Source organism: Hyperolius riggenbachi, chromosome 1 (assembly GCF_040937935.1).
Source record: "Hyperolius riggenbachi isolate aHypRig1 chromosome 1, aHypRig1.pri, whole genome shotgun sequence".
Lineage (NCBI taxonomy): Eukaryota > Metazoa > Chordata > Amphibia > Anura > Hyperoliidae > Hyperolius > Hyperolius riggenbachi.
In genome coordinates, this window is record NC_090646.1 from 144,175,272 (window position 1) to 144,199,135 (window position 23,864).

The following is a 23,864-nucleotide window of genomic DNA, read 5'->3' on the forward strand; positions in this document are numbered from 1 at the left end:
GAGGGGTATCTTGTGACTGCAAGTCATCTTAATCAGAAGTGACTCGGTTTTAATAAATCTGTCTACTCTTAAAGGACAAATGAAGTGAGAAATATATGAAAGCTGCTATATTTATTTCCTTTTAAGCAATACTAGTTGTCTGGCTATCCTCCTGATCCTCTGCCTCTAATACTTTTATCTATAGACCCTGAACAAGCATGCAGCAGATCAGGTGTTTCTGACATTATTGTCAGCTCTGACAAGTTAAGATGCATGCTTGTTTCTGGTGTAATTCAGACACTACTGCAGCCAGCTTAAAATGAAATAAATATGTCAGCCTCCTTATACTTCTCACTTCAGTTGTGCTTTAAGTGGCAAGGGTTTTCAGCAAAGGTGGCTAAAAACTAGTAAATTACCAATAATGAGATAGCAGCTCTATTTAAAAAAATACATTAAATTATTATAAATAATTGAAAGCGGTCTTGCTAATTTTCTAACCTTGCCACAACCCTGACTATGATCTGATATGACCTCATGCAAGGGTTCAAATCTTTTCCACTTAGCATGAGACAGTTAAGCTTGAGAGATTTGTAGGGGTACTTATGATCTCCGATAGTCTTTAGTCCAGAGATGCTTTAGTAAATCAGGCTTTATTTGTTTTTTATGTAAGACAATATGCCCTGTTTGATATATAGTATTTTACTGTGTGTGGATCATAAATGAGGTGTAGACTAGAGTCTAATGCAGACCAGTGAGCACTATTTAGTATTAGATTCTGTGCAGTTAAAGCAGATAGACTTATGAGTTAAGAATCCCTTGTGGCAAACGAGAGCAAATCATTCACTACATTAAATGGGTTGCCTTTCCTGACATTTGTACCATTGGTTATAAATCATTAGTAATCTAGAGATCAGTGATCCCTGTTCAGGCTTCTGTCTCCTATTGTTGCTGGATTATGTCTGTAAAGAATTAAGTACTTGTATGTCTAAAGCTAAGTACCCACGGACAGATGGATAGGGGAATCTCTGCCGATGAACGATTAATCCCCGATTCATCTTTCCAAATCACAGAAACGAACAATGGCTGCAAATGATTGCTTATTTAATGATCATTCTGATTTTACACAACAGTCCATTGACTTTAGCTGAAGGATCGGTCATGCCGTGATCTGACATAATGGTCGTTCAAAATAAACAATTATCGTGGATAGTCTACCGCCATTAAACACTGTTCTACTGAACTTTTGGTAAACAATTTTACGCTATATCATGAAAACTATTGATCGTTGTGGAAAAACCGTGCAGTGGGTATGGACCTTAAAGGACAACTGAAGCGGGAGGTATAAGGAGGCTGGCATATTTATTTCCTTTTAAGCAATACCAGTTGCCTGGCTGCCCTGCTGGTCAGACCCTGTACAAGCCTGTAGCAGATCAGGTGTTTCTGACATTATTGTGAGATCTGACAAGGAAAGCTGCATGCTTGTTTCTTCTGTTTTTCAGAAACTACTGCAGCAAAATAGATCAGCAGGGCTGCCAGGCAACTGGTATTGTTTAAAAAGAAATAAATATGGCAGCCCTCACATCATTCTCACTTCAGCTGTCCTTTAAGGGAAATGTGCAGCAATACATAGCACATAGATCTCTATTTTGTCCAGTCATGTGACACGATGCTGTATGTCATCCTTTCTTTGGGAGAGTCTATGCAATCAGTATGCCATGTGCACATTTTTTTTTTTAAATCTGCAACCTCACCCCAAATGACTTGCATTAAAATTCAACCTCAATGAACAGATGAGGGCTCAAATATGAATATGCAAAATACATACCTCGCTAGGAGCTGTTTTAAGTCTGTTAATCATACAGCATTTTGCCTTTTTAGTGTTTTTGAATGATTAAAACATCAGCTAGTTTGAAAGCCTTTTTTTGTAACTACTTTTTCTTAGTAATGTTGATTGTCAGCCAGTAAAACGTGTAGTAATACTGTACATGATGTAGCTATGTATGTTTTCAACATACAGACATACATCATATTTGTTGCACCTTATTCAGGAACTAGTATGTGACTCCATGGGTTGATTTCCTGCTGATTATTGTTACATTTGGTTCTTCTGCCTACTTACATCTAATGCAATGTATTTTCAATTTTTTTTCAATTTTCCCCTTGCCCTCAAAGAGTCATTTGCAGTTCCTGAAGTCAGGAATTCAAGAGGTGACTTCTGCATGTTGCTGTGTATTTACTACTAATAGCGTTTGCAGTTGTGTTTTTGTTTTTATTATATGCATTTTTAACCTTCACTTGCAGTTTTGCATTTGTGGTGTTTGTTTTTGCACAATATGTTACTGCTTTTTTTATGTGTTGTGTGCTTGTTTTGTTGATATTTATTGTGACTAAATGAAAGCATAAAGTTTGGAACTGATTAACAGAAATGAACTGCAAATGCAAACAAGAAAAGTTAACATGTCATGAGAGAAATATAAAGCCCACCCTTGCTGACCTTCATAAAAAGTGCTGTCTCTGATGCTGATCCCCTTGCTGCTGTACTATGTAAAACACACATAATGACTATATCAGGGGCTCTGATCTAGCGGACCTACATGCATGTTCCAGCCAAGTATCTCTGATAGTATTACAGCTTGGAAACTTGCCTTCTCTGAAGGTTAGCAATGTCAGCCTCCATGTGTTTTCTTGCACAGGTTTACTATAAGATAATACAAATGTTAAGCTAAATATTGTGAAAATAGCATAAATCCAGGTACATCATATAGCTAGCAAATGTTCACTGAAGTGTGACATGGGGGAAGACCTTTTCCTGAAAAACATGAGAATATATAGCAAGCCTCAAATGGGGCTGAATCTGCCTGCATTCTAATACAGCCTAAGTGACAATCCTACACCACTAACCTGACCAGATCACTGCACTCCTTGGTACATATATTTATAGGGCCTGTTATATTTTGCACCAGAAAACAAACTGATAATCAAGCGTATCGGTAATATGCACTTTTAATTTTGGTGCATGTTCTCTGTTGTTAGTCTAACCCTTCCCGATCCCTGTACTGTGTACAGTTTTTCCTAAAACCTCACAACAGCCCCAACATTAATGCCTTCATGATACCTAGCCACACCTCCTAACATTAACTGCTACTTGCCTTTAAAGAGAAACTCCAACCAAGAATTGAACTTTATCCCAATCACTAGCTGATACCCCCTTTTACATGAGAAATATATTGCTTATTACAAACAGACCAGCAGGGGGCGCTGTATGACTGACTTTGTGCTGAACCCCCCCCCCCCCCCCCACACACACACACAAGAAGCTCTGGGACCGCGGGTACTTTCGGCAGTTTGTTACAATATAACAAGGTTCACAGACAGGAATTAGCTGTTTACAGCTGTCTCTAACAGCCAAAACAGCTAGCAGCAGCTACATAACCTGCCCACAGTAAAAATGTCGCCATGTAATAAATGTCAAAATTTAAATCTGGGAGAGGAAAGATTTTACAATGAGCAAACACTGACTAAATCATTTATACATAATTATTGTAAAAATGAAGCACTTTTTTTATTACATTATTTTCACTGGAGTTCCTCTTTAACCCAAACCTCCACCCACAACTTTAACTCCTTCCTTCTGCCTAAATCTAACTTTCCCCCATAACATTAGCACCTTCTTGATCCCTAACCTCAACCTCTTAGCCCTCACAACTAAAGCTACCATTGCCCTTACCCACCTAATCTTGACATGTAACCCTAACCCACATTTACTTTCATTGCTGATGTTTTGGCTATACAAGGGTGTGCCAAACAGCAGCGTGACAAAATTAAACACTTAGCACAGTCAACCTAGCATAACATTTTAGCTGTTAACAGCTTAAGTGCTGTTAACACCTTCATTTTGAAAAGTTTACATAAGAAAGGGCTTCTGGTCGTCATCTTGTGATTTCCTTGACAAAGAAAATACATTTATTTTCATACAAGCTGTACTTGGAAATTCTGTCTGATTATCATAACCGTTTTTACAACCATAAAGCTTTGCATGAAATGTCTCAAATCAATTACTAAGTGTTCGCTTGCTTTATTGTATAATATTGGCATCCTAAACACTAAGATTTTGTGTTGGAATTCCAAGTTATTTAATGTTCTCCCCTTTAATTTGCCCTTGTCTGAACAGGTTATCACTGGGATACTTCAGACTGGATGCCTAGTGTCCAACTGCCGGATATTCAAGAATACCCTCATTATGAAGTTGTTGAAGAACCTCCTCACTACACAGACCCTAATGTCATTGACACTGACTATTATCCTGGAGGCTACGACATAGAGAATGACTTTCCACCTCCACCAGAAGACTTTCCTTTGCCGGACGAGCTTCCTCCACTGCCTCCTGAATACAGTGAACAGGCAGATTCCATGCAGCCACTCAGAGAAATGTCTACCATAGGCAGCATGGGTTCCTCAACAAAAAGTAGTCAGAGATTCAACCTTAATAAGTACCTTCCACATCACCAATATCCAGCGAGTATGTCAGAACCTCAAAATGCCAACAGTGGAGATAGCAATAGTTACAGAGAGCCTTATGCTACATCCTACATGTTAGGGTACAAAAGAGACTTCCAAGTCCCCTTGGTGGACAGCATGTCCATGTCTGGATACACTTCTGCAGCTTCATGCACTGATGTGTCTGCATGCTGTGAAATGGAATCAGAGGCCATGATAAGTGACTATGAGAGTGGAGATGATGGCCACTTTGAAGACGTGACAATTCCTTCCCTGGATTCCCAGCATCACACCCAAGTTTAACACCATCGAAAGTGCCTGGACATTTGTCAGCTTCAGCATTTTATAGTGAACTCTTATCTTTTCAGCATTTATTTTTTATTTTGTTGTTTTTCCTCCTGTAGCATTATCTTTTTTGTTTTGTTTTTTTTAATTTTTTAATTTTACTTTTTCATTTGAATTGATGACATCTATGTGTGTATTTAATTTCCAGTTGTACAAGAATGAAGACAAATAAACCATTTGGATAGGCTACATCCACTCCATTTTTTTTAAATCTTTATTTTGTTTGTTTTTTTAAATATATTTTTTTCTATTTTTGAGAGAACAAAATACCACTACATCATGGTAGCATGACTTGTGTATTTATAAAGTATGAAATATTATTTTAACTTTTTTTCCACTTGTAAATGTAATGTACAGTTTTGATTTCAATAGCATTGCCTAGATTTTTGTAGATATTTTGTGGATTTCATTTCTTTTTTTGAACATGAATTATTTCAAAGTTTGCCCTTTTTATTAGCCAGTAGATTGTTCTGATAACCCGGGCTTTGCTGTATCTCTCTATTCCACTGAGGTTTTGACTTCTGAAATTGAACAATTTCCAGGTACAATTGCAGCAACAATTGTGTATAATAGAGGCTAAGCCTGATCATATTCAGATCAAAATGTCTATATCAGAAAGTATGTATTTTGGTATATTTTCCCTACTCGGAAAATGTATTGGGGACCCACTGCATACCTGTTTAGAACCAAAATCACCATGACACGGTTTTTATGGTGTCTGTATATTTGTGATGCAATGGTCTTGTAAAGGTTTTTACTGAAAACTACCATTAGCCAGTCTTTCTTACTGACAATAAATTATTTTAAAAAATGGAGTTGTCTGCTTGATTTATCATATTGGAGTTAAAACGACTGTACTTGTAATTTTACTGGATAGCCACTAGATGTCATAAAAGGACTATATCAAAGTGCAGGACAATGTCAGCCAGTGCTGTAAATGAAAGCAGTTAATTCTACTTAGGTTTCACAGAGACACCATTAGCTTGTGATTTCAACATTTTCAGTTGTTCATTGAAAGGTTATATTTTACAGTGAGGCCCCGTTTACACAAAGTTTTGATTTCAGTAAATTTTATATAGTAAATAAAGAGAAAACTGATCCTGGTATTTTCTATTTTGACTTCTGACTAAAGCCAATCCTGATGTAATTTCCTCCCTTAGGCCCCTTTTACACTTAATCAGTTGCTTTCAGTTGTAACTGAAAGAAAACTGATTTTCAAATATTCAAAGCTACATGCTCGCTTTATAGTGAAGCCGCTGGAGCGCACACGCAGGAGGCGGGGGAGTGTCCGTACTTTTGGCGTCATGATGCGACGCCAGAAGCGAAGATTACAGGACATACTGCGCATGTGCGGCGCAGTATGTCAGGGGTCAGGAGAGTCGGCCAGTACCGGGAGCTGTGGCTGACGAGCGGGACCCGACGGCAGGGAGCGAGGGGAGCGGTGAGTATGTACTTTTCTTTACCTACACAATGCAGGTTTTATCTCTCTGCAGCCTTTCGGCAGGTGTTGTTTCTGTTCACTTTAGAACACACAATAAACAAACATTCCGCAGTGATGCTCCGTGTCAGCAGTAAAGATGACGCAACCTGTGATAAATGTAAAGGCTTGTACCCACCTTGCAAGATCGTGGAAACAATGGCTCGTCAGATGTCTGTCAGACTAATCGTAAGGTGGGTACAAGCCTTTACATGTATCACAGGGTGCGTCATCTTTACTGCTGACACGGAGCATCACTGCAAAATGTTTGTTTATTGTGTGGTACAAGTGCACAATTAAGCAACAATGACCGTCAAGGCAGATCGTATCTTTAAGGTCCCCGACTCTCAGGTTTAAGATACCCGACAACTCTCGCACAGAGTGCCACGATCGTTTGAACTCTTGTTCATGCTCGTCTTGTTCTGTCGCATGATATTGCTTGTTCCTGCAGGCAGAAAGACTGATTTGAGAACTCGATATTTGGGTGCCGTCACTGTGAGCTTCCCCGATCCATTCATCAGGTGTGTATTGAGATTAAGAATGTAAATCAGATAAAGGAAAGATTTTACAATGGAAAGACATTGACTAAATACACTATAAAAGAATATTATAAAATATAAGCAATTTTAATCATTATTTTACAATCGGTAAAGTTCCTCTTTAAATCTGCATAAAATAAATAATTAGTTCACTAGTGTGGTAACAGCTGTTGCAATCTGCCTTTGCTGGATGAAGCAGGATAATGTTAAAATGAGGTGTAAAAATAGTCATTGGCATATATAGCACTGCAAAGAAATGAACAGCGCTACTTAAAAACAGATGAGTGCTTACCTGCAAAAAAGTGCACACCCCACTCATGGGATTCAAATACACAATGAGCACACACATGACCTGTCTACCACTTGGAGGATGTTAGTTTCACTAACAATTTGCAATTGTTAGGTACTTGTCCCTCCCACTGTCGTAGAAGTCTTTCCTCCATGGGAGGGGACCTAACACTAACTAAAACCTACCTGTGCATATGCATAGCCTGGGCGCGCTACCAGTAAAATTAAGAATTGCGCAGAAAAAGTGGGATCAGCGCATCACCAGGCCGCCCCTGAATGGCCTCAGCTCAGAGATGCGCTGAGCCCCCCCAGGAACTACGAACGCACCTTGAACCAAACAGAGGCTCTGCATATACACCAAAGAAACACTAACAAGTGGGAGCAGCTGACCAGAATTAAATCAAACACAGCAAAGAAATGAACAGCGCTACTTAAAAACAGATGAGTGCTTACCTGCAAAAAAGTGCACACCCCACTCATGGGATTCAAATACACAATGAGCACACACATGACCTGTCTACCACTTGGAGGATGTTAGTTTCACTAACAATTTGCAATTGTTAGGTACTTGTCCCTCCCACTGTCGTAGAAGTCTTTCCTCCATGGGAGGGGACCTAACACTAACTAAAACCTACCTGTGCATATGCATAGCCTGGGCGCGCTACCAGTAAAATTAAGAATTGCGCAGAAAAAGTGGGATCAGCGCATCACCAGGCCGCCCCTGAATGGCCTCAGCTCAGAGATGCGCTGAGCCCCCCCAGGAACTACGAACGCACCTTGAACCAAACAGAGGCTCTGCATATACACCAAAGAAACACTAACAAGTGGGAGCAGCTGACCAGAATTAAATCAAACACAGCAAAGAAATGAACAGCGCTACTTAAAAACAGATGAGTGCTTACCTGCAAAAAAGTGCACACCCCACTCATGGGATTCAAATACACAATGAGCACACACATGACCTGTCTACCACTTGGAGGATGTTAGTTTCACTAACAATTTGCAATTGTTAGGTACTTGTCCCTCCCACTGTCGTAGAAGTCTTTCCTCCATGGGAGGGGACCTAACACTAACTAAAACCTACCTGTGCATATGCATAGCCTGGGCGCGCTACCAGTAAAATTAAGAATTGCGCAGAAAAAGTGGGATCAGCGCATCACCAGGCCGCCCCTGAATGGCCTCAGCTCAGAGATGCGCTGAGCCCCCCCAGGAACTACGAACGCACCTTGAACCAAACAGAGGCTCTGCATATACACCAAAGAAACACTAACAAGTGGGAGCAGCTGACCAGAATTAAATCAAACACAGCAAAGAAATGAACAGCGCTACTTAAAAACAGATGAGTGCTTACCTGCAAAAAAGTGCACACCCCACTCATGGGATTCAAATACACAATGAGCACACACATGACCTGTCTACCACTTGGAGGATGTTAGTTTCACTAACAATTTGCAATTGTTAGGTACTTGTCCCTCCCACTGTCGTAGAAGTCTTTCCTCCATGGGAGGGGACCTAACACTAACTAAAACCTACCTGTGCATATGCATAGCCTGGGCGCGCTACCAGTAAAATTAAGAATTGCGCAGAAAAAGTGGGATCAGCGCATCACCAGGCCGCCCCTGAATGGCCTCAGCTCAGAGATGCGCTGAGCCCCCCCAGGAACTACGAACGCACCTTGAACCAAACAGAGGCTCTGCATATACACCAAAGAAACACTAACAAGTGGGAGCAGCTGACCAGAATTAAATCAAACACAGCAAAGAAATGAACAGCGCTACTTAAAAACAGATGAGTGCTTACCTGCAAAAAAGTGCACACCCCACTCATGGGATTCAAATACACAATGAGCACACACATGACCTGTCTACCACTTGGAGGATGTTAGTTTCACTAACAATTTGCAATTGTTAGGTACTTGTCCCTCCCACTGTCGTAGAAGTCTTTCCTCCATAGGAGGGGACCTAACACTAACTAAAACCTACCTGTGCATATGCATAGCCTGGGCGCGCTACCAGTAAAATTAAGAATTGCGCAGAAAAAGTGGGATCAGCGCATCACCAGGCCGCCCCTGAATGGCCTCAGCTCAGAGATGCGCTGAGCCCCCCCAGGAACTACGAACGCACCTTGAACCAAACAGAGGCTCTGCATATACACCAAAGAAACACTAACAAGTGGGAGCAGCTGACCAGAATTAAATCAAACACAGCAAAGAAATGAACAGCGCTACTTAAAAACAGATGAGTGCTTACCTGCAAAAAAGTGCACACCCCACTCATGGGATTCAAATACACAATGAGCACACACATGACCTGTCTACCACTTGGAGGATGTTAGTTTCACTAACAATTTGCAATTGTTAGGTACTTGTCCCTCCCACTGTCGTAGAAGTCTTTCCTCCATGGGAGGGGACCTAACACTAACTAAAACCTACCTGTGCATATGCATAGCCTGGGCGCGCTACCAGTAAAATTAAGAATTGCGCAGAAAAAGTGGGATCAGCGCATCACCAGGCCGCCCCTGAATGGCCTCAGCTCAGAGATGCGCTGAGCCCCCCCAGGAACTACGAACGCACCTTGAACCAAACAGAGGCTCTGCATATACACCAAAGAAACACTAACAAGTGGGAGCAGCTGACCAGAATTAAATCAAACACAGCAAAGAAATGAACAGCGCTACTTAAAAACAGATGAGTGCTTACCTGCAAAAAAGTGCACACCCCACTCATGGGATTCAAATACACAATGAGCACACACATGACCTGTCTACCACTTGGAGGATGTTAGTTTCACTAACAATTTGCAATTGTTAGGTACTTGTCCCTCCCACTGTCGTAGAAGTCTTTCCTCCATGGGAGGGGACCTAACACTAACTAAAACCTACCTGTGCATATGCATAGCCTGGGCGCGCTACCAGTAAAATTAAGAATTGCGCAGAAAAAGTGGGATCAGCGCATCACCAGGCCGCCCCTGAATGGCCTCAGCTCAGAGATGCGCTGAGCCCCCCCAGGAACTACGAACGCACCTTGAACCAAACAGAGGCTCTGCATATACACCAAAGAAACACTAACAAGTGGGAGCAGCTGACCAGAATTAAATCAAACACAGCAAAGAAATGAACAGCGCTACTTAAAAACAGATGAGTGCTTACCTGCAAAAAAGTGCACACCCCACTCATGGGATTCAAATACACAATGAGCACACACATGACCTGTCTACCACTTGGAGGATGTTAGTTTCACTAACAATTTGCAATTGTTAGGTACTTGTCCCTCCCACTGTCGTAGAAGTCTTTCCTCCATGGGAGGGGACCTAACACTAACTAAAACCTACCTGTGCATATGCATAGCCTGGGCGCGCTACCAGTAAAATTAAGAATTGCGCAGAAAAAGTGGGATCAGCGCATCACCAGGCCGCCCCTGAATGGCCTCAGCTCAGAGATGCGCTGAGCCCCCCCAGGAACTACGAACGCACCTTGAACCAAACAGAGGCTCTGCATATACACCAAAGAAACACTAACAAGTGGGAGCAGCTGACCAGAATTAAATCAAACACAGCAAAGAAATGAACAGCGCTACTTAAAAACAGATGAGTGCTTACCTGCAAAAAAGTGCACACCCCACTCATGGGATTCAAATACACAATGAGCACACACATGACCTGTCTACCACTTGGAGGATGTTAGTTTCACTAACAATTTGCAATTGTTAGGTACTTGTCCCTCCCACTGTCGTAGAAGTCTTTCCTCCATGGGAGGGGACCTAACACTAACTAAAACCTACCTGTGCATATGCATAGCCTGGGCGCGCTACCAGTAAAATTAAGAATTGCGCAGAAAAAGTGGGATCAGCGCATCACCAGGCCGCCCCTGAATGGCCTCAGCTCAGAGATGCGCTGAGCCCCCCCAGGAACTACGAACGCACCTTGAACCAAACAGAGGCTCTGCATATACACCAAAGAAACACTAACAAGTGGGAGCAGCTGACCAGAATTAAATCAAACACAGCAAAGAAATGAACAGCGCTACTTAAAAACAGATGAGTGCTTACCTGCAAAAAAGTGCACACCCCACTCATGGGATTCAAATACACAATGAGCACACACATGACCTGTCTACCACTTGGAGGATGTTAGTTTCACTAACAATTTGCAATTGTTAGGTACTTGTCCCTCCCACTGTCGTAGAAGTCTTTCCTCCATGGGAGGGGACCTAACACTAACTAATTAATTTTACTGGTAGCGCGCCCAGGCTATGCATATGCACAGGTAGGTTTTAGTTAGTGTTAGGTCCCCTCCCATGGAGGAAAGACTTCTACGACAGTGGAAGGGACAAGTACCTAACAATTGCAAATTGTTAGTGAAACTAACATCCTCCAAGTGGTAGACAGGTCATGTGTGTGCTCATTGTGTATTTGAATCCCATGAGTGGGGTGTGCACTTTTTTGCAGGTAAGCACTCATCTGTTTTTAAGTAGCGCTGTTCATTTCTTTGCTGTGTTTGATTTAATTCTGGTCAGCTGCTCCCACTTGTTAGTGTTTCTTTGGTGTATATGCAGAGCCTCTGTTTGGTTCAAGGTGCGTTCGTAGTTCCTGGGGGGGCTCAGCGCATCTCTGAGCTGAGGCCATTCAGGGGCGGCCTGGTGATGCGCTGATCCCACTTTTTCTGCGCAATTCTTAATTTTACTGGTAGCGCGCCCAGGCTATGCATATGCACAGGTAGGTTTTAGTTAGTGTTAGGTCCCCTCCCATGGAGGAAAGACTTCTACGACAGTGGGAGGGACAAGTACCTAACAATTGCAAATTGTTAGTGAAACTAACATCCTCCAAGTGGTAGACAGGTCATGTGTGTGCTCATTGTGTATTTGAATCCCATGAGTGGGGTGTGCACTTTTTTGCAGGTAAGCACTCATCTGTTTTTAAGTAGCGCTGTTCATTTCTTTGCTGTGTTTGATTTAATTCTGGTCAGCTGCTCCCACTTGTTAGTGTTTCTTTGGTGTATATGCAGAGCCTCTGTTTGGTTCAAGGTGCGTTCGTAGTTCCTGGGGGGGCTCAGCGCATCTCTGAGCTGAGGCCATTCAGGGGCGGCCTGGTGATGCGCTGATCCCACTTTTTCTGCGCAATTCTTAATTTTACTGGTAGCGCGCCCAGGCTATGCATATGCACAGGTAGGTTTTAGTTAGTGTTAGGTCCCCTCCCATGGAGGAAAGACTTCTACGACAGTGGGAGGGACAAGTACCTAACAATTGCAAATTGTTAGTGAAACTAACATACTCCAAGTGGTAGACAGGTCATGTGTGTGCTCATTGTGTATTTGAATCCCATGAGTGGGGTGTGCACTTTTTTGCAGGTAAGCACTCATCTGTTTTTAAGTAGCGCTGTTCATTTCTTTGCTGTGTTTGATTTAATTCTGGTCAGCTGCTCCCACTTGTTAGTGTTTCTTTGGTGTATATGCAGAGCCTCTGTTTGGTTCAAGGTGCGTTCGTAGTTCCTGGGGGGGCTCAGCGCATCTCTGAGCTGAGGCCATTCAGGGGCAGCCTGGTGATGCGCTGATCCCACTTTTTCTGCGCAATATATAGCACTGCAACTTACACTAATAGTGACCAGTTTTCATACCACAGGGTAAGGCCTTGTTCACATTGCGTTCCGTTCGTGTGTCCGACAGTTTTTGACGCATATTTTTTTCCGATTCCGGGCACTTAGGTGGGCAATTCATTTTTGTGCTTAGCGGTTTTCTAACAGTTGTTTCCAGAGCGGTTTTGTAATTCACTCCCTGACGCAAGTCAGGAAGTGAACTCTTTGACCCGGAAAATAATAAATACAATGTATTTACTCTTAAAAACGCGAGCGCAATCGCCTTAATGCGTGTTTTTGGATGTGTTCGCTGATTTTCCTATACCTTCCATTCAGGCGGAATCGCCCAGAAAATGGTACACGCACCGCTTTCCTAGCTGCACAGCGCACGACCCGCGCTGATACGAACCTTCTCATGGACATTTATTGTCCACGCGGTCAGGGGGCGTTTTTAAAAACCGCAGGAGGGCGAAAAAAAGCCGAAATGCCTGCAGTGTGAGCAAGCCCTGACACCTATTCATGCATTGCTAAAAATGTGGAAGCTAATTTAAAAATGTGTTAAATCTGAATACTTGTTTTCTATTTTTACTTACTCTTGAATTAAGTCATTCCATCACAAACAATGAAACAGCTTCACGGTAATGCTGGGAATACACCATACAATTTTCTGTTAGATTTACCTGCCAGATAAATTTCCAACATGTTGAACTTTATCTATCTTACCATCTATCTGCCGAGCAATTAGGCATTGTTCTACTATGCAGGAGATAAACAGAAGACAATGCACCAGAGATAATGACCATTCTCTACAGAAAATAATCTAATTATGCATTCTAACAGAAAATCTAACAGTAAAATCTAACCGAAGAATCTAACAGAAAATTGTATGGTGTATTCCCAGCACTAGAGAGAAGAATAATGCGCAGGGATGTCCCTTGAAATGCAAGGAAACTGGATCAAGGTTGGGAGCTGTTGCCCATAGCAACCTATCAGGTTTCAGGTGTTCAATGAGGCAAGGATTGTGAGTGGTTACTCAGGGCAACAAATTCAATTTCCTTTGATGTATTGATAATAATTCCCCAAAGAACTTAGTAGGACCACTGATGAGGGTTACAATCTCTTGATACCTAAAAGTGAATCTGAATAAATGCAGATATGTAGGATCACATAGTGTATATTCTCTAATGATCCCCAGTTTAAAAAGTACCTGAGGTGAAGCTAAACGTAAAAAACAGATTATTACCTAAGAGGTAAACCTCTGGGTGGCAAACATATGAATTGACCGCCGGGAGACTTGGGCACAGGATACAGCCGGTATGGCTTATCCTGCTGCTGCACAACTTCCCGGCGGCGTTAAATACTATTCCCCCTCTAGGTCGACGTGGATAGTGGGGAATGATGTCTTCTGACGGCGCCGAAGTTACTCACTGGCCGCCGACTTTTGCGGTTAATAGCAAAGCCCCTGTTTGTGCTAGAATCACCAATATGCATTTTATGTTAAGAAGCACATGTGGGGGCTTTGCTATTAACCGCAAAAGTCGGTGGCCAGTGACTTTATTGTAAAAAATGCAAATGCAAATTTTTTTGCAAAGAAATTTGCTTTAACAGAGAACGGCAAACAACTGTCGTCGGCCGTTGAAACATTTCCCCCTCTCAGAACAAGAACTTTAAAAGTCTTTCTCAAAAACTATAACTAGTTTCTAGCACTTACTGGGGCTTTGCTATTAACCGGTAAAGTTGACGGCTATTCGCCTGCCATTTAAAGAGACACTGAAGCGAAAAAAAATGATGATATTATGATTTGTATGTGTAGTACAGCTAAGAAAAAAACCATTAAGATCAGATACATCAGTCTAATTGTTTCCAGTACAGGAAGAGTTGAGAAACTCCAATTGTTATCTCTATGCAAAAAAGCTATTAAGCTCTCCGACTAACTTAGTCGTGGAGAGGACTGTTATCTGACTTTTATTATCTCAACTGTAATTGAACTGTTTACTTTTCCTCTGCTAGAGGAGAGTTCATTACTTCACAGACTGCTCTGAAAGACTCATTTTGAATGCTGAGTGTTGTGTAATCTGCACATATTATAGAGTGATGCAATGTTAGAAAAAACACTATATACCTGAAAATAAAAATATGAGAATATTTTCCTTGCTGCTAATCTTCTAGTAATTATTCATAGTACACAACCAATTCATTATATCATATATTTTTTTTCGCTTCAGTGTCTCTTTAAGTCTATGAAGCCCGCTGTGAACATGCCGGTTTGCAAAAATTTGCGGTAAATGCAAAAAAATTAGCCGGTTTGCAAAAATGTGCGATACATTCAAAAAAATGCATTAAATGAGAGTGGCAAACAACTCAAGTTCGCCAGGAACTGGCTAACCTATACTGGGGCACCTGTACCTGGCTACTTATACTGTGCCTCCTATACCTTGCTACCTATACTAGGGGGCTAAATAACACATCGCAAATAACATTCTTAAAGCGTGCCAGAGCTCGGGGACCTAAAAAGATTTATACATACCTGTGGCTTCCTCCAGCCCCATAAGCTCCGATCACTCCGCCACCATCCTCAGTCTTCTGCAGCGCCGGTACCGGGTCCCCACACTGAGCCTGCCATTTAAGTCTATGGAGCCCGCTGTGAACATGCCGGTTTGCAAAAAATTGCAGTAAATGCAAAAACAATGTGTAAAGGTGCCCCAGTATAGATTAGCCAGGTATAGGTGCCCCCAGTACAGGTATCCAGCTTTAGGTGCCCCCAGTATAGGTTAGCTAGGTATAGGACCTCCAGTAAAGGTAGCCAGGTATAGGTGCCCCAGTATGGGTTAGCCAGGTATAAGTGCCCCGGTATAGGCGATGGAAGAGGGAGGCTCCGAGCGAAGTAGTGAGTGGCGCTGCAGACATAGGAGCTCAATGTGAGCGGCCTTGCAGACACAGCAGCCCAGTGGAAACCTCACATGGAGCCCTGAAAGAAGAGAGTTGTTTCTACAAAGCTTCCCAGCACAATAACTCTGCAGTGGAGGAGGGAGCATTGAGGGGGACCCGAAGAGAGGGAGGTATCTATACTATTGCTAATGAACACTTTTCCCCAACAGTAACATTTGAAAGTAATGTAAAATCCATCAACAAAACACTATCCATTCACTATCTATACACTATCCAAACTCTATCCTCCATAGCAAACCAGCTACTTGAATGTGGAAAAGAGATAATGCTTTCCTTGTTTCTTGTACAACTACAGTATTTTACTGATCTCTAGGGTTTAAATGGTTTGTCCCTACTGACTAAACAAGTCTGCTCAGACTGAACTCTTCATAACTCAATGCTATGTACCACACTCATTATTCTACTTTATATTTTACCAACACATGAGAATTCCACTTGCGATTTTCCGTGTTTTTTTGCTCCTCTGCATTTTGCGGGTTTTGTCCTTTGATATCTTCTGTGTGATTTTGCAGGTTTGTGATTGGTTATGCATTTTTTCATGTTGCCAATTTGTCCTGCATACCAATGAAGTTAAATTACATGAAAATGTATGTAATTAAGTTCAAAATTGGATGCGATTTTCGCCAAACGAATGTGATTTTTGCCATTGACATTAAATACAGGTCGCACACAGGAAAAAGCAACACTGCTGCACTACTTAAAAATTCAGGCTAAGGTTACAGTGGGATGTTAAAGTCGCACGTTATAAAACAACATTTAATGCAGAATAGCGCACTGCAATGAAAAATCAATGCCCCGTGCACAGTGCACACATTGCGTCGGTGTCAAACACTGCACGTTAAGTGAAAGTGCTGCATGCAGTGCGTTATACACGTTATCAGCTGCGTTAGACTGTTTGCACATGCTCAGTAATGACTTGGAAGCATACTTTTCATTGCCTGTATTTTCTACTGTATCTGCTGTATGCGATGGTAAGTTTGCATTGCGACTTTAACGTTGCATCAAAACGCAACGTCCCACTGTGAATCTAGCCTTAGAGAAATCACGTGAAAAATAAGAAACAGGCAGGTCAAATGCAATGCCGTTGACTATATTAGATGTGTAATGAATGCAAAATCACCACGCACACAGCTTCTGGTGTAAACAGTGCCCGTAAAAGAACTCCTGGTACCTGAAAAGAAATATATTCAGGTGATTTCCAGTTTTTCAAACTAATTTACAATCTGGGCGGGCAGCAGACAGAGCACACTTGGTTCTCTATGATGCAATAACTGCATAAAATACACCATCATAAAGTTCCCTTTTATTGTGTTTCTTTAACTGACAGTTGAATAGTCATGAACTCTACAGAAAAGCCACTGGGGTCTAAGCAATAAATGAGGCAGCAGTTGTTGCTTTCATTTTTGGGAATTGCCACAATGTGTTTAGAACTTTCAATTACAAATTTACAATTAAACCAGCCAAGGGCATTTGTAGCTTTTGTGATCATCAAGATGATTTAAAAATGAGTTATAGAGTCATATGCTGCTTCTATGGATCTAACTACCTAAGGCTCTAAAGATGCAAAGCAACATAGGCATATGAATACATGGGGGGGGGGGGGGGGATGTATGAGAAATGAAGAATGCAAGCAGCAGCAGTGGTGATCAGCTATTTTTAACATCTTGGCAGGTAGGGTACTGGAAAAAGGATATTTCTGACCCCACACTTAAGAATGTGGGTGACCAATTCCCTTCTACAGGTCAGTGGATGAGCATTACCCAGTGGACAAAGATGTGGTGTTCAGAGGATGCAGTGGTGGGTGGCTCTCCAGGCCTACTGTGATATCACTTTCCTTATAAAGAGGTGATACACTTCCCTGCCAGGTTTTGTACCAATTAGAAAACAAACAATTAACTCTCCTAACTACTAGTTTCTACATACCAACTACTTCTACATACCAACCTAACCACACTCTCTACTCTACACACAACCTTATTCTGTTCTCCTCTAGAGTCACCTCACATTCATGTATACAAGATTTTTCACAAGCCTCCTTGCTTCTCTGATATCCCCTTCAAAACACATCCGTCACTCTCCAACCTTTGAAATCTTTAAGCACTCCCTCAAAACTCACTTCTTCAGACAAGCATATGCTTTAACTTAGGCCATTCCCCTTCAACCTCTGGCCAAGTTACACTCCTAAAAAACGAAATATAACCTAAAAACACACCGCCTCTAGGTATACATCATGTATACTACCCCACCTGTTGCTTCCTCCCTATTCCTTTAGTTTGTAAGCTTGCACGAGTAGTGCTCTCTCACCCTTTTGTGTCTTACAATTTGCTTTACCTATTGATCATCATGTTACATTTGTCACTGGAATTACTATGTTCATCAATTCTGTATTATGTACTAATGTTGATATTTTGTGTATGCCGTTTTCTTAATTATTATGTACCCCATGTTTTTTTTCTTACTCTGTACGGCACTGTGCAATATGTTTATAAATAAATAATAATGTGGCCCTGATATACACAGGATGGAAAGCAGTGCTGAGTCTTTGTGGTCTATGCAAAAGTTTATAGGCCTGGTATGTGTCATATCAGGTCAAAGTGAGAATTACTAAAAAAGGTTAGTGAAATGGAAGTCATACAGCTGTGGTCTTATGCAGCACTTACTATGCAAAATATTTGTAATGTATTTTACAAGTCCTCCTGGACTTATTAAAACCGCTACTGCAAGTCCACAACTGTGGAATATGCATTAAAGCTTACTCGGTATTCCAGCAGAGAAGAGGCACAGTGGAAAATGTCCTTCACAAAGAAGGAGCCCACTGCTTAAAATCTACATAGTGTGACAGCGAATGAAAATGAGCACAGGGTTTAGGAATTGCGTGTTGTCTTCCAAGGGCATGAGAGGTAAGAAACACCTCTGTATGTGTCACAAACACTCCATGTCCAAAGGGCACGCAGGGACAGGAAATACGCATTAACTGAAAGAACTGTATCTGTAAAATGGAATTGTTCATGACACTGACCCTTTCTGATCCTTTGTACATGTTACTATGAGCTTTCTGACATACACTGAGCGTCATCATAGCAACAGCAAGCACATGGCGTAACAGCACAGTGAAATAATTCTACTCTTTCAAATAAAGTGCATTGCAATGCGGTTTTCCTACTTTAATCCAAAGGTTTTGCATTTTTCCGATGGTACATAGATAATAAAAGCAAGGAAACGCAGGGAAAATGAAGCATGCAGTGCAATAGTGGAAAAGGGACACTGCGATTATTATCACAGTTCTCTTGCAACTGGGAATCGCCACTAAACACGTGTTCCGAAAATCGGATCAAAACACATACCGTGTAAAAGGGCCCGCTGTGTTGAACATGTTGATTACCACGCAGGAGATTTGAGCGCTGCGGATGCCACTATAGACCATAAGAATTACGGCTATAGCGGCGCACAGTGAGTAACTTCATCTCCGTCAGAAGACGGAGCTGACGTTACTTTTAAAACATTGTAATTCGGAATTACATCATTCCCCACCATACACGTGGACTTGGAGGGGGAATAGTAATTAACGCCGCCGGGACTTGTGCAGCAGCAGGATAAGCCGCATATCGGCTGCATCCTGCGCCCAAGTCTCCCGGCGGCAATTTCATTTGTACACCCTTTGTGTTGCTCTCCGCTGACATTTTCTGTGGGGAATGGTTTTGGTTAGTTATTATATTATATATTTGAGATTTGTTCTTATTATTTTGCTTTGTTAGGGCCCGTTCACACTTACTATCGCAGAACGCTGGCGTTTTGCGGGAGTGATTTTCCCGCGATTAGCGCGGAAAAATCACTGGACACTGCAGCGGTTTTGGAACGATCGTGATTAGCATGCTTTGCCCACAATTACTTTTTGTTCAGGAATCCACCTGGAGTCCTGGACCCTGTAGGTGGTGGCTGAGAAGGCAGTCAAGCAGCCTGCAGGCAGAGATGCTGTGTGGGGACTGACTTAGTCTTCAGGCAGGCAGTAGCCCTCCGGGATCCATGCCTCATTCATTTTAATAAAGGTGAGGTACTGAACACTCCTTTTGACCTAGGTGACTTCTCTTCTCACTGACAATGCCTCCAGCTGCGCTGAAGGTCCTTTCTGACAGTACGCTTGAGGCAGGGCAAGCCAGAAGTTGGATGGCAAATTGTGACAGCTCTGGCCACAGGTCAATCCTGCGCACCCAGTAGTCCAGGGGTTCATCGCTGCTCAGACTGTCGATGGTTCATTCTCTACCATTGTTAAAGAAAGGATACGGCCAGGGAATCAGGGTTCGATTCCGGTCCGGAGTGTGAGCCTGAGAAACAGCTACCACCACACATCCAAGGAAGGCAGCAGGCACGGTACGCAAAGTCCCGACTCGGGGAGGTAGTGACGAAAATGTTATGGAGGGCAAGTGTGCCATTCATTCAACTGTATGGTAAACTCTCTTTGGTACTTTCTGCACCATGGTGACCACGGGTAATGGCCGGGGAATCAGGGTTCGATTCCGGTACGGAGTGGGAGCCTGAGAACAGGGCCGGTTTAAGCAACAATGGGGCCCCAGGGCAAAATAAACCTGGGGGGCCCCCCAACATATACCCCGGAACAAAAATCGGCATTAGGGGACCTTTTTTGCAGCTGGTATAGTCAGGGTGTGAAGTCCCAATCGGTCAGAGCTCCACATTCTGGCTATCCCAGCCTGCATGGGGCACAAGGGGTTAAAAAGTTTCAGGAGGGGGGACCCCACATAATTAAAAAAAAAAAAAAAAATTCCCACACTCTAAACATAAAAAAAATTTGGGAAAATAGGAAAAAAATACCAGGGATCTTCATACAGCCGTATGGACCCCCTGGAAACCCCGTCAGGAAATTTATTGCGCTTTCGTTTGATGCATGTAAAATTACACTACACTAAAAGTGACATTTACCGCATTTAAAACTATACCTTTTTCCTTCTAAACTTTAAAATCGATTTTCTCAAAAACTATAAGGTCTTTTTGAAAAATTGTTTTTTCCTCTTATTCCTAATGATCTCCCTAACATATCCTGCAAATTTAGGGTTTCTAGCATTTAAGGTGGATTTGCTATTAACCGTTAAAGTCGGCAGGTTTTTAAATGTGTTTTTTTTTCCTTTGAAACTTTAAAATCGATTTTCTCAAAAACTATAAGGCCGATTTGCAAAATTTTTATTTCCTCTTGTAGCCACTGGGGGCCCCTACAAGCTCTGGGGCCCTGGGGCAGCTGCCTCCTTTGCCTTAATGGTAGCGCCGGCCCTGCCTGAGAAATGGCTACCACCACATATCCAAGGAAGGACCCAATGTGCTGTATAAGTAATGTGCCTGCCCTGCTTTGCAGACCAGGCATCTGTGGTCAGATGGACCTTTGACCCAATGCTGTGTGCCAGAGATGACACCACTTGCCTTTAACAAGAATCTGTTATGGAGGGCAAGTCCGCCATCCATTCAAGTGAAAGGTATGCACTGACTCCCAGGTATAATACAATGGGCTTGATTCACAAAAGAGTGCTAACTGTTAGCACGGCCGTTTTCGTGCGAATTTTCGCATTGCGCGTGATCGCAAATTTTCATGCAAAAAGATAATGTTTTTGCGCGCAAACGGCAGCAACACAGAGTGAGAACATGGCCGACGCTGCTGCCTTATATAAGGAGGGGGGGGGGCTCCAGGAGGGAGTGCAACCTGATTGGCTGCCATGTGTCTGGTGACTGTGAGGTAGAGGGTCAAAGTTTAGCCCAATGATGTAGTATAGGAGCGGGTCAAACTCGCCATGAAGTTCGCGTTTCGACGCGAACATGAACCACCGATGTTCGCGACCGAAAGGTTTGGGGCAACTCTACTAGAGTCTTGGGTGTTAATATCAGCCTGTACAGTATCTGCACTCCCTGTAGTTTGTGTTCAGTCAAGTTCTTCCCACATCTCAATACTATGCTAGAAGGTCAACTTGTTCCCCCAAAATGGCCCTCAATAGTAAAAAAGATATTACATTGTCATTCCCTCTGAGAGAAAGTTAGTAACATGAATTGTCAATGTGCTTTGTAAAGTACTGAAGGAAAAAGTGTGTCACTGGCGTATACCGATAATAATAAGAAAAACCTCTTATATAGACGAAGAGGAAAAACGTTGGAGAGAAACTGCTCTGAAACGACATTACGCTCTTCCCAGGTAACCAGAAGAATATAACAGTCTATTTCCCACACATCCACACATCCCAAGCAGCAGGTTAATGCAGGTGACTGTCCTCACTTCACATGAAGTGATTAGGTTAGATCGATCTGCAGTAATAGCACAGTGGACAGTGTCATCACAGACAAGGACCGTGCACAGGGTGAAGCTGGTTCAGACACTCATTCTTCAAATTACCGACTGAAGGAGGCTTAAAAAAAAGTGTGAATTTATGTGTGCTATAGCCAAGCCAGTCTTACAGTACCAAGTCACTGCTAACCAGTCAAATTCCACCTGAAATTTTAAAGAGAACCCAAGCTGAAAGGGGTAGGGGGTTGCCATATTTATCTTCTGTCAAACAATGCAAGTTGCCAGGCTGTTCCCTGATCCTGTGTGTCTCTAATACTATTGGGCACTATGGCAAAAAATTGTAAAATTTTAAAAATATGTACAAACATAGATAAATAAGAAGTAAGTTTTTTCCAAAGTAAAATGAGTCATAAATTACATTTCTCCTATGTTGCTGTCACGTATAGTAGGTAAAAATCTGACAGATGTGAAAGGTTTTGGACTAGTCCATCTCTTCATAGGGGATTCTCAACAAGGCTTTTATTTTTTTTTAAAGATATTCCCTAAGGGCCCTTTTCCACTAGCAATCGCTAGCGTTCACGCTGAACGCTAGCGATTGCTGAATCGAAAAAGCTGAAAATTTACCGGCGATTTCCCGACGTTTACGGCCGCGATTTTGCTATGCTATGCACTGCATAGCAAAATCGCGGCAAAAGTCGCTCCGCGGCGCGATCGCGATCAAGTAAAAAATGAATCGCGGTAGTGGAAATTACCTACCGCAATTCCTATGTTAAAAAGCAAACCGTAGCGATTTTAAAATCACTAGCGGTTTGCGGTTTTGCGATTAAGCAGTCGCAAACGCCCTAGTGGAAAAGGGCCCTAAAAAGAAATTAAACAATGATGCTGGCCAGCTTCCCTGCTCGCTACACAGTTTCCCCGCTCCCTACACCAGTTTTTTGGCAGTTGGACAGAGCAACTGCCATTCACTAAGTGCTTTTGAAAAATAAATAAATCCCTGAGAATCCCCCATGAAGAGATGGACTAGTCCAAAACGTGTCACTTCTGTCAGAATTCTAATACCTACCGTAAGTGACAGCAACATAGGAGAACAGTAATTTATGACTCATTTTACTCTGGAAAAAAATGTACCTCTTATTTATCTATGTTTGCACATATTTGAAATTTTACAATTTTTCGCCATAGTGCCCCTTTAACCCTGCACACGCATTTAGCAGATCAGGTGCTCTGATTTGTCTCACTAGATTAGCTGCATGCTTGTTTCAGGGTTGTGACTCAGGCACTGCTGATGCCAGAAGATAAACAGGACTGCCGGGCAACTGGTATTTTCTAAACGGAAATAAATATGGCAGTCTCCATATCACTCTCACCTCAGGTTTCTTTTAAGGCCATTTTCTTATACTGACACTGAACACAACAAATAATCAGTAGATGAATTACTGCTGACTAACGGATGAATGAAATGTGTTACTTGTAGCGTTGCCCTCTGTTTTATGTCACAGACACATTTTCAGGTACCAGTGTACTGAGGATGTTGAGGGACCAAATCCAGCTATTGGATAACCTTTCCGGCCCCACACACAGCCCTGCTCTCTGCACTCTGCTGGTTACTGCTTTGCTGATGTTGCAGCCATGCATATATAGTACAAAATTGTGATTACCGTATTCTCATGACCAAACTATCCATGTTTTCTTGTAGTGCAGCTACTCTGTGATAAGGCCAATACACATTCTATAGTGTTCTTACCTGAAGCTGCTAGTTGTGGAACAGCTTAAAATGTCCAAGCTAATATGGTTGCCTACTAAAGAGCTGGCGCCAAAACCGCCCCTATGCGAACTGCTTTATTTGTAGCCACAGTTCACATAACTGATGATCCCGGCACCCGCTATTTAGTGGTAAGGCTGTGGGGCGGGGGTTTAAGGTTAGGTGGTCACGGGTTAAAGGGGCAC

General features: G+C 42.3%; 2 protein-coding genes across 6 annotated transcripts in view; both read left to right on the forward strand.

Moving 5' to 3' along the window:
- The window catches only part of FAT1 (FAT atypical cadherin 1), a 376,731-nt gene extending 371,099 nt beyond the window's left edge, over positions 1 to 5,632 (forward strand). For 3 of the 5 annotated variants that reach the window (XM_068278660.1, XM_068278659.1, XM_068278661.1), the window contains 2 exons: positions 2,152 to 2,187; positions 4,151 to 5,632. In XM_068278660.1, coding sequence (XP_068134761.1) covers positions 2,152 to 2,187; positions 4,151 to 4,779 — 665 coding nt within the window. In that variant the 3' untranslated portion in view covers positions 4,780 to 5,632. Of the gene's footprint in view, positions 1 to 2,151; positions 2,188 to 4,150 lie in introns of those variants that run through there. The other 2 variants (XR_011030974.1, XM_068278662.1) reach the window with 2 other exon arrangements.
- A 471-nt stretch (positions 5,633 to 6,103) lies between these two features.
- Positions 6,104 to 23,864, forward strand: part of MTNR1A (melatonin receptor 1A) — a 398,404-nt gene continuing 380,643 nt past the window's right edge. The window contains exon 1 of the mRNA XM_068278663.1: positions 6,104 to 6,262. Coding sequence (XP_068134764.1) covers positions 6,182 to 6,262 — 81 coding nt within the window. The 5' untranslated portion in view covers positions 6,104 to 6,181. The remainder of the gene's footprint in view (positions 6,263 to 23,864) is intronic.